The sequence below is a fragment of the Cariama cristata genome, unplaced genomic scaffold, assembly GCF_000690535.1.
Source record: "Cariama cristata isolate BGI_N322 unplaced genomic scaffold, ASM69053v1 scaffold6625, whole genome shotgun sequence".
In the NCBI taxonomy this organism is placed as follows: Eukaryota; Metazoa; Chordata; class Aves; order Cariamiformes; family Cariamidae; genus Cariama; species Cariama cristata.
Genome location: NW_009615684.1, coordinates 14,846 through 29,908, shown reverse-complemented (window position 1 = coordinate 29,908; position 15,063 = coordinate 14,846). Strand labels below are relative to the sequence as shown.

Genomic DNA, 15,063 nt, shown 5'->3' with positions numbered 1-15,063 from the left:
AATAGACTGAATTGCCTTTTGGGCTGTAAAAAGAGAGCAGTCAGTATTTGGAGTGAATTTCTGGATGAATTCTATTGTAGAACATCACAGGAAAAGTAAAGTTAGGTAAGCTTAGTTTCCTTTTTTTCACGTCTTAAGAGAGGAAAGGTTGAACTGTTAGTTCTGTAGAATCCCAGAATAGCCGTGGGAAACTCAGGGAGTCCCCAAGTTACAAGACGTGCCAGGACAATGTCCTCTGTGCCAGTGGTACTGGTGACATGCCTTGCAGGCCCAGCACAAGGCACGACAGCCTGCACTAGCCACAGCGCTTGAGCAGTGCTGTAGGGAAGTGAATGGCCTCTTGTTCCCCAAAATGGGCCTGTCCTTTCTTACTCCCCACTTTTCTATCACAGAAATGCCATGCAAAACCCATTTACAAAATACATAGAAGTCTTTGCTCAAGACCAGCACAGAGGTAATCCACTCAGAATCATAGAATCATTATGGTTGGAAGAGACCTCAAAGATCAAGTCCAACCGTATACCTGATAATACCAGATACCTGGTACCTGGGAACTCCATTACATTTTCCCTGTTTTTTTTTTCTTGGTGACTATCCAGGGAGGTGCCATTTCAAGGGCAGTTGTTGTCAGGGCATTACTAGGCTTACTGAAAACGCAGTTGCTAGTGCGGATGGATGGTAGCCTTTTCTGAAGTGTTTCTGCTGTTGGCTGAGGAGAGTGGGAGGGGGTTGCTCATAACCTGAAGAATAAAAGGAAGCAGAGATTGCTATGACCCTAATTTCACATTCTCCTGATCACTGGAGAGGTTTGCCCTAGTCCCAGACTTTGAATAATTGATGCCATAAGTCTAACAGCTCCTCATAAAGGAAAAGCATGGCTTTGTAGCTCATAAAAAAACACCAGTGTCTGAAAAATAAAAGATGTAATAAAAAGAGCATCCCTCCAGCAAGTGGAACTCACTATCTCTATGTAAGGAGATCCTCTGCCTGGTGCAGATATCAGGCCTGCAGGACTGCATGGGGCCAGGTGTGCCACTCGGAAAGAGCTGCTGCTCCTGGTGAGTGAGGAACTCACTCCTTCCAGCATCCTCATCAGCTGCCCCCAACAGTCACCAGACATGGAGGTCCCTGCATACTCTTGCATGATGGGTGTCCACCTTGATTAGCTGCCCATTTTAACAGAAATGACCCTCACTGGGAGGTGATGGTCTTGGGCATAGGTCTTGGGTCCCCTGAAAAAAGGTTGTTTAATCAGGAACTAGACCAGGGGACAAATTTGCTCTATTCTTGCTTTATATTTAAAATTTCTTTCTTCCCCTCCAGTTGATGCTCAGGTATGTTCATTCAGTTTTTCTCTCTCTTGGTATGTTCCCGAGGATGTATGAAATTCGATGAGTATGTCAAGTCTGGATGACACGGCTTCTGTGGACTGTCAGCCCATAGCTTACCTCAGGCTCAGTTTAGGCTTCTGATCCTAGGTGATCTCCTATACAGGAGCTGAAGGGCAAGGCCAGAACAGACCATTACTAGAGGTACCAGGATTACTGAGAAGCACCTGGTCAGTGAGGGAAAGGGGACAGTTATGCTGCCCATAGCTTTTTGTAATGTAGTGATGTTGGTACAAATGCATAGCAGATCATACAGAAAATATTCCCCCCATGGACACAGCTGAAGTATTTTAACATGAGAGCTGGTCTACCAGCTCCTCACAGCCAGCCCAGCATCTTGCCCTGGTAGCAGCAAAAGCCAAGTCCAGGAGCTAAAACCAGGGTAGACGTACAGTGCTATTCCCTTGGTTTATTTCCCAGTCTCCAGCCTCAGTGCCTAAGGGCAGTCAGAGGTGGCATCTTTGCATAAAAGTTTACAAGGGTTTGGGGGTTTTTTTGCACAAGGGGAATGCAATTGCTAAGATTCATGTGGCTTCACTCTTCCTCCCTGAACTGCTTTCACTGCCATTGTTCATTAACGGCATCATTCATTGTTCGGTACCTTTCGAAATGCATCAAGTTGTTGCTGTGAAGTAAAAGGAGTATTATCCCTTGGCAGGATGAGAGGGGAATGCGGTGCAGGCAAAGATGCAAACCAGAATGGACGTATCCGATAGCTCTAGGAAACCTTTGATTAAATACAGACGTGGAACACTAATACATGGCTGTGAGGGAAGTTTAATGTTGTGTGATAGAACTGAGCAATGCATAGCGGCTGATTCTTATCTCACACCAGTTTTGACTCCATTGAGATATTAATCTGCTTCTGCTTTTTACCAGAAGGAATGTGGAATGAGAATCAAAAGTAGAAAAAGGATTACACCATTTATTTCTTTGCAGCACTGCCCATTTCTATCTGCTCAAGATCTGACCCATAATACTTGGCAGTCTACATACCTCCCAGACATCTGTAACAGCAGTCATCTTTTTTTTTTTTTCCTCCCAAAATAGCAGTTTTATGTTATTTTCTCCCAAAGGCATGGCTCATAAATAACTCTGCCACGCTGCATAGCCATTCTAAATGGAATTTATACATGCTGATGTATTTTGGGGAATATGTTTAGTAAGGGTTTTTTATTATGCTATCTTTACATGTCATGGTAGTAATAGCTATTGCATTATATTTGTTTCATCTCAGCAAAACTACTGGAATAACAGAAGAAAGATCAGAATATTCTGTTTTCTTGTGACACTTGCTGGAAGGTTTGGGTTGTGATTCTTGAAGCATTGTCATCTGGGTGAGATGCTTAGTGAGTTCTCTGACCACTCTGAGTCATGCTAGATCTCAAAGAAGCTTTAGTAAGAGTATTCATCCTTGATTCCTTCATGAACTCCAGTCTGCTTAGCATTAATTGAAGTTCTCTTCAAATCCACTGACATTCATTTTGCCTTCTGTTTCTTTCTGTTCTTCCACCCTTGTGTATTTTTGATGTACATTGAACAAAGTCTGTCACCTGGATGGGCTTTTCATGCCACTGGGGAGGTTAAGGAGTGTTAGATGCAGGGTATCTTTAGAGAGCTGTGGGAATGTAAGGCTGCTGTGGATGCACTTGATGATTTACTTTGGTTCATGACATGAAGGGGAGATAGCCAGCTATATTTTTCTTTTAGGAGAACTCCGAAGTTCTGAAACAAAACTTTTCCCTGACTCGAGACGTGACCAACTGTCTTATCTTGAGCCCAGGAACCTATGCTGTCGTTCCCGCTACAACAGAGGACCAAGAATTTGAATTTCTCTTACGAATTTTCATGAAGAATCAAGACTACAATGGGTAAGATGATAAGTACTCCTTAAAGACCCCAGACTTACAGTGTGCCAGGATTTAACAATTTAGTGTCAAGGTAATTAATATGGCAATTTGCTTTTAATGTACTCTAGAAGCGTGTCGGGAAGACACAGCCGAGTCTAAAGCACCATGTTGAGGGGGATCAGATGCATAATTAGATGCATGGGGTGGCCACTGCAGAACAGGGCAATAGCTCATCTGCGGCCACCAAGGGTTTCAGCTTTGGTACAGAGCCACACAAGCAAGCAATAATTGTGAGAGATGCCCCCCTCGGTTGTGGGGAAATCTCTCTTTACTGAAAGGAGGACTGAGACCTTGTTTTTCTTAACAGCTGTTATGTAGTTTCTTATGTTATGCCAGCTGGATGCCAGACAGATCAGGTCCCATTCTGCCCAGAGCAGGACCTAGAGAAGCAAAGAGCAGTGAAAGGCCTTGATCTTTTCACCGAGCCATCTTATAAACAGGCTGGTAGGGCTCCCTGTGGATATGAGAAGGGCCTTAAAGATAAGTTTAGTGGAAAAATGGCATCTTAGTTCGTGCAAAGGCAGCTGTTATCACATTTTCACATAAATATCTGGGTGTGCTTTACGTAAAGAGCAAGCTCCAGCATTCAGCCTTACTAAATGACCTTCAAGCATCAGATGTGTGGTGGCTTTCCTTCAGCAAACTTTATAATGGAGCTGATTACAGCTCTTACCTCATAGGCCTGTATCTTAATAGTGAGATTACTTTCTAGGCTTTGACCCCTGGCAAAAATAGCCCAGAACTAACTAAGGCAACTCCTTAGTTATGGAAAAACAAACATGAGAACTCCGTGCTTTGGGCTGGACTGCCTTCAGCATGGTGAGTCATGCACAAGATGGCTCAGCCTTGGGAGGTAGCACTTTCCAGGAGAGCCTCTGACCCTCACAGACCTTCCTGAGCTAGGTGAAGCGTGGGGAGCCCCTTCCCATGGGTCTCTGCAGCACTCACATATATAATAGCACAGATGCTACAAAAATAGCATCTGGCTTGCCTAATTTCTCTACCAAAAGCAAAACTCAAGTATTGAATGTTGTTACTAGATTTTAGAAGGAATGGAGAGCCTGGCTCAGTTTCAGGCAGTCTGCAGACCTTTAAAAGATGTTGCCTTTTAATAGCCCAGATGCTATTTTTGTTCCTGACTATTAAACCAGGCAAAGAGAAAGCAGGTGAATTTTTATGTGGCTCAAGGCAGGGCAGCCCCGTCTTCTGTGTGGTGAGTTTAGTCCTGGCATGCTCAGAGTGAGACAAGTTACCCTTTCTCTGCTGCTGATGCCAGCAGTGGCAGTGGCTCCAGCGCAGCCAGAGACTCAGACCTGCTTATGTCTGTGTGCACAGAGAGACCCAAGACTAGTGCAACAGGCTTGACTGAACTGGGACAGGCTGGGTGGTGTGGGTGCTGAGCATCTTGTGGGGCCGCAGGCTGGGTGAGTGCTCCTGTTGGTGCCTGCGTTCTGCCACATCTGCAAATCAGTGCTCTGAAAAGGCCCCTTCTCTCCCACTTTGACTCTTGAAACTCTTTTCTAGGAACTCAGACTCCTCACCCAGACCATTGCTGCTGACGGTAAGAGTCTGTGAAAGCTGATGTAGATACTGGTGGTGGTGAGTGGTTCCCAGAATGCTGGCTGTTCCGTAGCCACCCCTGCTGACTCTTCTTCCTACATGCTAGACACCACTCCACTCTTCTCTCCTTTCACCACTGGGTACCTGTCCCAGAGTTTGACTCTGGCACCCTCTGACCTTGCTGGGAGGGCACATGACCAGCCTGGGGTAGGTCTGGAGAGACAGGAGTGACAACGAAGCCCTTCCTCTTCACATACGTCTCTTTCAGAGCCTGATTTTTGAAGGAAACCAATCTTATACAGTCCCTCTGTCAACCTGTCCATCTGTCCTTTTCACCTCGCCACCTTTGACACTTTGACCAACCAAATATAGCTGGGGGGAGCATTTGAAAGATAGTAAATTCTTGCAATGTCTGTAAAATGGGTATGTATCTAAGGAGGAGAGAGGGGGAAACTTGGATGAAAAGATCACAGCTTGAGTTTGACCTCTTTTAAAAAGACCTCACACCTGAGAGCGGGGTCATACATGCCTTCCTTGTGGGAATGGCTTCATTTAAGCACCCTATAAAGCACAGAAGTCCATAGAGGTGAGACTCAAAGCAGATTTCCTCTGATTTTCATCAGGATATTTTCACAGACGTAAGGGAAATTACACTTCAAAACTGGTTGTGCCTCTAGTTCAACCCACATTTCAGCCTGTTGAGTCCAGCTACCATCTGTTGCTGGACTTCCTTGCTGTGAACTGTGCAAATTGCCAGAGCTGGTCCAGTCCATGCTGCTGTCTCACTGGTTGCTTGCAAAATCCTGCTGCTGAGAGGCTCTTGTTTATAGTAGTGCAAAGTCAGCGCAGGTCTTTGAAGCCAGAGGTGTAAAGCTGCTACAGGAGAACAGAACACAGAGTCCTTTCCTTGTGATTCATTTTCCAGCCTGCAATTAAGCCCCATTAGAGGGGTAGTCTAAATGGTGGCTTATTATCTCTTTCCACTGACAAGCTGTCAGTTTACTCGACTGTTGTCATTAACCAATGTTTTGGCTTTGATAAATTACGGTACTCACAATTTCTGCTCTTGTTCTGGTTTTTGAGTTTCACTGGTGTGAATTATCTCGCACAGAGCTGAAGGCATTGGGGCTTAGGCTTAGATTTTTTGGGGAAACTTTATAATGTTAAGGATAGTTCTCCTTAGTGCTTGGTGGAGCTCTTCACCTGAGGGCTGAAAAAAAATGATTTAACCATTGAATTGTAATTGCTCAGGTACAGTCAAGCCTCCTGTGGGGTTACATAGGTAACAAGAGAAAGGAAGAGCAAACTCTTGCTCTGTTTTCTTGGTTCACATAAATCTTCACATGCCCTAAGCCAGTGGTTTCAACCAAGGGCCATCAATAAGGATCAGGCTTTGTACCTCTATACTTATGTATTGACTTGCTGAACTCCACTCTGGTTGTGTTCTATTGTCTTCCTCAGGCCCTGAGATGCACCTTCCTGGTTGTACTAAGTGATAGCATCCAAACTGTGCTTCTTCCTTCCGTGCAGTAGCTGTTCCTCGCTCCTAGTCCACTTTTCTTTTGGGGTGTTAAAACTGCAGCCTGTACTGTACATTCCCTGCCCTCTCTAAAGGGCTGTTTGGATCTGCAGACTTCTGCCTCCAGTTGTTTTGTAACTGAATTATTTATGTGTGTACTTTGTCTTTTGATTCAGGATGTACCAAGACAGAACCAGGACGGCTCCTATAAGGCTGTCTTCCTAAGATATGCTAAGCAGGTATCCTATCTAAAACGTCTTCCTGAAAAGTAAGAAGAAAAAAGGCATGTGGACTTGCAAAACATAAAAAACTGACCTATGATGTTGGTACAAATCCATTTAGAAAAATGTTTCTTGGAAATGTAGCTCCCTCCTCAAGTAGATACCCTGAAAACACTATTGGTTGACCTGCCAAAACCCTCAGAAAAATGGGACGTTCAGCTGGGATAGATTGGCTAGCCCAATATATCAGCAGAGGATTAGAGATTTGTGGTTGTGCTGGTGATGCGCTTGCATGTGTACTTTTTTTGTTGGCTTTGGTTTGTTTATTTACTAAAAGCAATTAGAAAGCCTCGGGTATTCCTCCCTCTCATCAGCATCACTTCCTATTGCCTTCCCGGCATTTGGAAACCAGACATCAGTCAGTGTTTGAGTAATTGATTCCTGCTCTTTCAGAGCCAAACTCTGTGTGTTCACAGGAGATGCTTTTAATGGTTTAATAAACTGTTATAAAGAACTCCTCGACTTAGCCAAGAGGAAAAAAAATCACTGCCAAAAGTCTATGCACAATGGACCTCTTGCAGTTAATAGTTATATCAATGCACAAAGGTGAAAATGAACACAGGCTGCCATGCTGAATGCCCTGGGGGTGTCCCAGGAGGCAGGCGGTCAGGTTCATGGATGGGTGGCTGAGAGGGAAGCAGGCAGCAGTGCCTGTGCTCCCAGGCCTCTCGCCCAGCTGCCTGCTGTGCCTGCCCGTCAGCAACTACGCAGCTAGGGACTGGTGAAGTTGGGGGATGTTCCCATCACTGCTGAAAATACCCCATGGTGATGGGAGTGCCTGTAACTCCCCTGTAGACTCTTGTAGGGAAGGACAAAGAGTAGCCCAGCAGCATGAAGGGCTTTTTTATGCTCCCGAGGGGCTGCTGCTTCTCCTCTGATAAAAGCAGAAGTCCTTCTTGGTTGTCACAGGGCATGAGTAAAGAAGTTTCAGGCAAAAGTGATGCAGGAGAAAGCATTATGCTCACTGACGTCTCTGCATTTTATTCCACATTAGGGCTCAGCTATTGATGCCTCGCAGCTGCAACAACTCCTTAATGAAGTGATCCTGCAAGGTAAAGCTTTTACAACTCAGCTAATGTCTTTGGTGCTTCCCTACCCCTAGTCTAGTGTAAATTAAATGGAGGATTTAGTGGTGTCCTGATGATCCTCAAAAAATCTTCAGCATGGGTTGTTGAACTGTTGGATCTTGAAGAATGAGAAGTGCCTCCACCAGGGTTCCTTTACATGCATAACAGTTTGGCTTTGTTTTTTAAAGAAAATCAAAGTAATGTTCATATGAAGAAGGCAATACAGCCCAGACCAGCTGCTAACAGACTCTTTAATGCATGGCCATCAGCAAAGGTGTGCATCTGTTTGACAGCCAAATTTCACTCTTCCCTCCTCCTTTCAGTTCTGCCAAAGGATAGCCTCTGCTTCGCAAGCCTACCCCACCCCGTGCTGCCCTTCTGGATGTCCCTGCAGCCCCCATGAGCACCCTTCCCGGTCCGTGCCCCACCAGTTGTAGCAGAAACTCAGTCCCTGGCTGGGCTGCACCAGTGAGTGCCCCAAGGAGCTGTGCCTCCCCCTCTCCTCACTGGCACCCAGTTTCTCCCAGTTCAGCCCTGGTCTGCGTCGCCTCTCTGCAGAGGCCTCAAGCTGGCTTTCAGCATTTCCCAGCCTTCCTAACCTGCTCACCTCAAAAATAGCATGAGACAAGGGTGCAGCTGGAGGGCTTGAACCAACTCAGTCATGCACAAGTCTCAAAGTGCTCTTAGGACACGCTGATGCAGTGTAAATGGCCTTTCTTGTCACTGTCATTTCCCTTATCCTTATTTCAAGGGGGAAGAGTTTCCATTAGGGCAGGTAGGTGGGCAGAGACTGTGCAGATAGTACCTGTGAGCCCAAACAGGGCACCTGTCCTTGGGGAAGGAAGCAGTGGAGATGTCTGAGATATGTCAGACTCCCTCAGCAGACCTCAGCCTGGCACATAGCCCTTGCTACTGCTTGAGAACCTGAGTCAGATCTGGGGCTTTTTACCTACATGAGCCTTCAGACTGATGTCCTCCTTCCCTCCGAATGGTGACCTGATGCCTCTGTCACTCCCCTCGCTCTTGCTAATTCCTTCTGTTTTGTCAATCCTTGCAGATGAAATGACCAGCCTGGGAGGAAGATTCACCTTCGATTCATGCAGAGGCATTTTAGCTCTGATGGATGTATCCTTTCAGCAGAAGCAATAAACTACCCTGGTACTGCCCTTCCTTGCCTTGAGTTATGGCTGAGCTGAGTGTCCCAATGTGAGAACCTGGAAGTAAATATTAGCCACAGTCCTCAATAAATAACTGTCCCAGAGTCTATGGAGGACTTTGCCATGCATGCCCTGGCTCTGGTGTGTCTGTTGAAAGGTGAGGGTCAACCTTCTGTTACCAGCTAACTCTTTGCTCTCATTTTCCCCTCTGCAGGGCCCAGGGCTTGGCTAAGTTTCACCCCTGAGTGCAGGTCCCAGGCAGAGCCTGAAGCCAGGAGGCAGGACAGAGCTCAGGCATAGCTCAGCTCTTCCATCACAGCTGCAACCGTGCTGGTCTGTGATGGCAGCTCGAGCAGACCGCTGGGACTGCCAGCAAAGCTGGTGTTAGGGGGAGAAGCACTGTCACTGCTGAATCACAGGCACTTGCCTGGCAGGCCATTCATCCTTTCCAGTGTACCTTCCCTATTTAGATGGATCACGCAGTCTTTTTGCTGTTAACAAGACAACGTTGGAAATACATTGCTGACCGTTGTAGAACAAGAGGGCTCCTCGATGAAAACATAAATTCTCCTCTCTGAGTTTTCTCTGCCTTGCTTGCTTACTGTCTCTTTTCTTCCATGCCTTGAAATAACTTTGAGACTTTCTCAGGCCTTTACAAACTGCCAGGGAATGACTAAAAATGACCAAAAGTCCTTCTCTCTTTCCGACTTTCTGCATCTAGCCAGTGAAAGAGACTTTTCCCCTTTCCAAAGCCCCTCCTGGGCTAAGTGGGTACTGTGAATGCATGGCATGTGCAAAGAACTGACAAAGCCACTGCTCTGCTTTAATTCAAGATGGATTTTTCATTCTCTGGGCTGCATACAAGCCATGTACAGTGTGACCTATCCTGCCTTGCAAAGACAGGATCAGCTTTTTTTTCACTCAGGTTTCACGGCAGTGGCACTTGTCTGCTTATATTTCACTGGCAATGAGTTTTGCTTTCAGGGAGTTTTCACCACCCGAGCTGCATTAGTCTGCCCAGGACTCCTAGATGGGGTATGGAGGGGAGCAGGTTCACTGACATAGTCTTTTGAGCATCCCTGGGGGATGTCTGCTGACATCCCTGGGCTCCTGCAGCTCATGGTGGGGGAAGTGTTTTCTTGTGTGTGGCATATGTGTGGCTTAAAGGCTGCTGTTGCCTTCTGACAGCAGGCATCAGGATCGACTCCTCACGCTCTTGGCTCATTTGGTGCCTGTTCCTCCAGGAGGATCCAGATAGACCTAACGGTGGGCTGCCTCATGTGGCCACACATGGCCTGGAGTACAGGGTCACGTTCATCCACAGGGCCTAAATGTCAACTGAAGCAATCACAGCAGGTTCCTTTGTGGCACCACATAAATAGAAACCTTTTGTTCTTTGTGAGCACAGGTACGAGCAGCTGTTCAATGTACTAAAGAAGGTGAATTTATCTCTAAGCATAATTGAGAGCAGAAAAGCTCTTGGCTTTCTCAACACAAAGTAACAGACAGAAGAGACTGCATCTTACGTCTGTCTTTATGTGAAGGCAGCATCCTCGGGAACAAAGACAGCCAGGTTCAGCTCTCATTAACTGTTCAGTTCTTAACTAAATGCACAGCTCAGTTCGAACGGACAACTCACGCTGCAGGAGTTCGGAAGCCTCTGGCGAAGTCTCACTAAGTACATGGTACATGGGGGCTGCTCTTTCTTCTCTGCCAATACTGTACTCGTGGGCTTTTCATCAGCAGGGTGCAGGTGCTCTGTGATATCAAAGCACTGGGGGAAAAAGACATTGCAAAGGTTGCTTGCTTAGTGGGTCAGATTTCCATCCTTTCATGCAAAGTTTGAGAGCTCAGGAACCAGTGGTGTGTGTATAGTGCTCGAAATGAGCAGCCAAGGCTTTTCTAGTGCAGGGAATATTGAGGGAAAAGTGGGAAAAGGTAGGGAGGCCTATTAGGCTCAGAATTTGATGGAAATCACTGTTTGTGTGCCCCCCACTGGTAATTTTTTTAGAAGCTTTCTAAGCTGAAATGTATTCTTGAACAGAGTCATCTGAAAAATGTCACTTCCTCATTGCTGCAGTTTGTAGTGGAAATGTGTGGGATCCAATGAAAGTTCATCTGGGAGAAATGCCTCTGCTCCAAGATAGGCATTAGGTCTGGAAGCAGTGAGGACAGTAGCTTGGTATTTAGGGTCCCACCTAAATTCAGTGCCAGGGCATACATGGCAGCTTGTCTGCATCAGACCCTTTTCCCTCAGTCTTGGTGCAGGACAGGAAGGTTTCCTGAAGCCTCAGGGTTGGGTGGGCTCTACTTTGTTCCATCCCTCTTGAGATGGTCTGAGGCCACCTAGGACATGGGGTGCCAGTTCCCCATCTAGCAATGGTGCTCTTCCTACTGACAGCACCTCAAGTATGGCTTGTGGGGTTTCAATGGTGTGTTGGGAAGGATGACCCCACACCATTCTGGGACTTAGGGACTCCTGGCTTATTTCTCATGTTACAGACAATCTCTTTTTGTCAGCGGAGGTGTGAGTATTCCCATTGCTGCCTGCACACCTAAACCAGGGAGAGTGAGGAGAAAGGCTTCCACCTACCCAAAACTGTGAGATTTCTTACACAGTAACATACTATCTGAGCCCTCTGGAAATGAGTGTCCCTTGTCATGGTCACCCCATCTCATCTGTTGAACTTCCTTGCAGCCTGTTTACTAAGGAGGGGAAGCATACTACATAATTAGATGTAGTAGTAAATTTGGGGAATGCTGATATGGGCTTGAAATCTGCCTTTACACTGTTTTTTAGGATATCTTCAGCAAGGAAGACAGAAATCATTCTGGATTTCTTGATATGTCTGAACTGAAGAGCGCGATACAGACAGCAGGTATGTCCATAGGTGCTGTGCAGCTCCCTTTCTTGTCCCTGTGGCAGTGAAGAAAAGGATGAAAAAGAGAGAGGAAAGGAAAAACAGCTTCAGGGAGAAAGCAGTTTGGATTGCACAGAGGTGCCAGTTAGATCACAGCTCTGCTCAGAGGTCTGCATTGTTTTAGGGCATTGAGACAGAAAGCTCATTTAGGGGATGAAACCTTTGCAGAGAAGCACAGCACTGGCCAAAGCCTGCAGACTAGCTTATGTATAGTCTCTCTAGGTCATGGACAAAACATCTAGCAGAGAAAACAACCAAGGAACAGACGATGCTTGCACTTGCCCCGATTCCTGCAGTTCTCTCCAGGGCAGTGACAAAGTCTAGAAGGGAAAGCCACAGTGACAGACAGTTATTTAGTTTGCACTGACCTCTGTTGGATACACGGATGCTGAAACTTGCAGCGAGTGCATGGGACCCCTTCACATGAGTGAAGCATTTTAGCTGGGTCATTTCTCCGGAGGCTCTGTGCATGAAATACAGCTCTGAGACAGTATTCCTCTTATAATTGTACAGTAGAGAAGCTCCCATTTGGCTACCTGGAGCTTGGAGGGGTGTTGTCTCCAGGAGGAATCTGGTGCAGAATTGCTGTCTGTGGAAGCCATCAGCTCAGGGGATGTATGTGTAATTTTTCTGTTGCTGAGAGGTGGGCAGAGCATGAGCATCTGCCTGAGGAGCACAGCACTAATGTGCCAAATGTTAAAGGAGAAGCTGCCAGGTCCACTCTGTAAGAAAGGTGCTAAAGTGTAAAACTGGGAGGAAGATTGTACATTGAGAAGTCCTGGCAGCCAAAACAGTGCAGTTATTTGAAGGGATAAAAAAGCACTGTTAAATGGCAAATTCAATACATGTTAGCCTATAAGCAGTTCTGAGTTGGGGAGAAAAAAGAAAATTGTAAGCTAGTTCTTGCCGCCTTCTGAGCCAGACAGCTGCATTTGAATCTGGCTTTGCATTAGGATGAACCCCATCCTGGCTTTTAAGCAGGAAGGAGTGGACAGCCCCAGAGAGTGTTTGGAAGCTTGGTGCTACCTCTGGGAATGGCACTAATGTGTCTAAATACGGCTCCTAGCCAGCTGTTCTCTGAAGCATTCAGTGCTTTCCCCAGCAAAACACTGAAGTGTGTGCTTAATATTCTCTGTTGTCCTAATACTTCAAAGTGTAGTAATGATGGGTCAGATTTTCTGCTAGAGTAAAGCAGACTAGCTGCATTAACAGCAGTGCTGCCCTGAAATGCAGGAACATTCGACTGGTGTGTTTACAAACTCCTCACTGGCAAGATTAATTTAAAAAAATAGTGAAACATAAAGTCTGGTTTTTAAAGCTTGACTAAAAGCAGAGGGAGGAATCCAGCAGACAAAAGGTGTGGGGAGTAACCTTACAAATATGCGACAGCACATAACTGAAATGTCTTGGGAACAGAGAGGACTGACACGTCAGTCTTCTTGATGAGGTTAATTGAGAGACATTGCCAGGTGAGCAGATTTCAGGGCAAATGTATCCCAGACTGACCATGCCAAATTGTCGGTGTTTTACTAGTGTAAGACATGATTATAGCATCTCGTAAGGAGCACCACAATGCTTGCTGGAATCTGCTCTCCAGAGAGAGCTTGACTGAATTCCCACTGCCTTCATAAGGTTAAAAATGAAATAGAATTCATTGCTCACTACTACTGTGGTTCTTGGCAGTGGTTGAAAACCAGAATAAAAGAAAAAAATTCATTAATTAGATTTTTTTTTTTAATTGCTAACTTTTCCTCCTAGGAAAAAAATATAAAACCAAGTTTATCTTAATTTGAACTGTATCTTAAGCCCAAATGTATTTCCATTATTTAAATATTCAGCATTGTGTGTCTGCTTCCTGCTGGAGACCTTTTCCAATTAGGCTCATGCAACCAGAGTTTGTCGACGTACTAATCCACCTCCATTGGCTGTATCTCCCCCTACCCAGCTGTAGAGAAACCATTTCCTTCTTTTCTGCTTGTTCAACTAATTTAGTTCCATAATGTGTTCATTTAAAACTGAAAAGTTTAGAGTTGGTTGAAAAAGCAGGAAAGTTACTTCTCTTCCAGTTGAGCCACTAAAACCTAGGAGTGAGCAAATAAGACTTTCTGAAGTCTCAGAGAATGCATTAAACTGAAGCTATCATTCCAGTTCTCTGCAGAAAATTTCTTTTGTTTAGCAAATCAGCTTTTAGTGCAAAATATATTTAAATCATTCCTCGTATATAGCCAACACATTTAGGGTAGTTTTATTTAACTAATAAAGGAATCACTCTAAAAGGCAATTTTTGTTCATTCAATTGAATACCAATTTCCATCCAAACAGACTGTGACACAAATACTGAATAATCAGCTAATAAAAAAGTAATGCACCCTTCACCATTTTCTAATAGAAGAAAAAATGTAAAAATTAAGAATCCCAGGCATGCATAATAGCATGAGCGTGCGGTATCTCCCTGTTTAGCAGAAAGCGCCAGTTGTATTGTAAATGTTACGCTCAGACTTTTACGAGTTATGAGCCAAAGAAAATCACCCTTTATTATAGAAAATAAAAGCTGAAAAGGCAAAGCAAGATAACACTAGATTAGTTAGCTCAGTGTTTCCTGCTTGCTGACCTAAGCCACAATTCGAGTAAGTGACTAGAAGGACTTTCATTTTTCCATCACCGTACCCCAACTCTTTTGCAGAAGCCTGGGGAAAGGCAAGCTGCTGTTCAGGGCTGCAGAGACCTGGCATGACAGGGTGGGGGGCTTGAGGGAGGGCCCCAGCTTCTTTGCAGGGTGCAGAAGGCCATCAGAGCCGGTCCGTGATCCCACAGTGCTGTCACTCCTCTTCCCTCCACAGGTCTGGCCACTAATGAGCAGCTCCTGCACCTGATGGCCTTGCGGTATGGCGATGCTGCCGGGAGAATTGGCTTCTCTGACTTTGTGTGCTGCATGCTGCGCCTCGAAACCATGACCCGTGAGTCTCAGAGCCGGGGCTTGGAGTCAGGCAGGGGATGTGGCAGCAGGGGAGCTTGCAAAGCCAGACGGAGGGCAGCAGCAGGAGGCAAGGGGCATGATGCTAGACATGATAATACGTTTGTAACAGCACAGCTTGGAAATGACAAGCCTGCCCAGAATCTAGGCATGGTCCAGACATCCCTTTGGGCAGCCTATTTGCCAGAAGCCAGGTTTGTCTCCTGCCCACAGGAGCAACTATGGCTTGTAGAGAGTAGCTTAGTGCTGAGAGAAAGCAGCAGCTGGGAATACAGTGGTGCCCTTG

The 15,063-nt window shown here is 45.8% G+C and overlaps 1 protein-coding gene across 1 annotated transcript in view; it reads left to right on the top strand.

Moving 5' to 3' along the window:
- The window catches only part of CAPN13 (calpain 13), a gene marked incomplete at its 3' end in the record, with an annotated part of 37,597 nt that extends 22,837 nt beyond the window's left edge, over nucleotides 1-14,760 (top strand). The window contains exons 11-17 of the mRNA XM_009699899.1: nucleotides 3,099-3,259; nucleotides 4,823-4,859; nucleotides 7,653-7,710; nucleotides 8,783-8,850; nucleotides 10,499-10,567; nucleotides 11,683-11,761; nucleotides 14,644-14,760. Of these exons, the coding sequence (XP_009698201.1) occupies nucleotides 3,099-3,259; nucleotides 4,823-4,859; nucleotides 7,653-7,710; nucleotides 8,783-8,850; nucleotides 10,499-10,567; nucleotides 11,683-11,761; nucleotides 14,644-14,760 (589 nt within the window). The remainder of the gene's footprint in view (nucleotides 1-3,098; nucleotides 3,260-4,822; nucleotides 4,860-7,652; nucleotides 7,711-8,782; nucleotides 8,851-10,498; nucleotides 10,568-11,682; nucleotides 11,762-14,643) is intronic.
- Nucleotides 14,761-15,063: the final 303 nt, after the last annotated feature.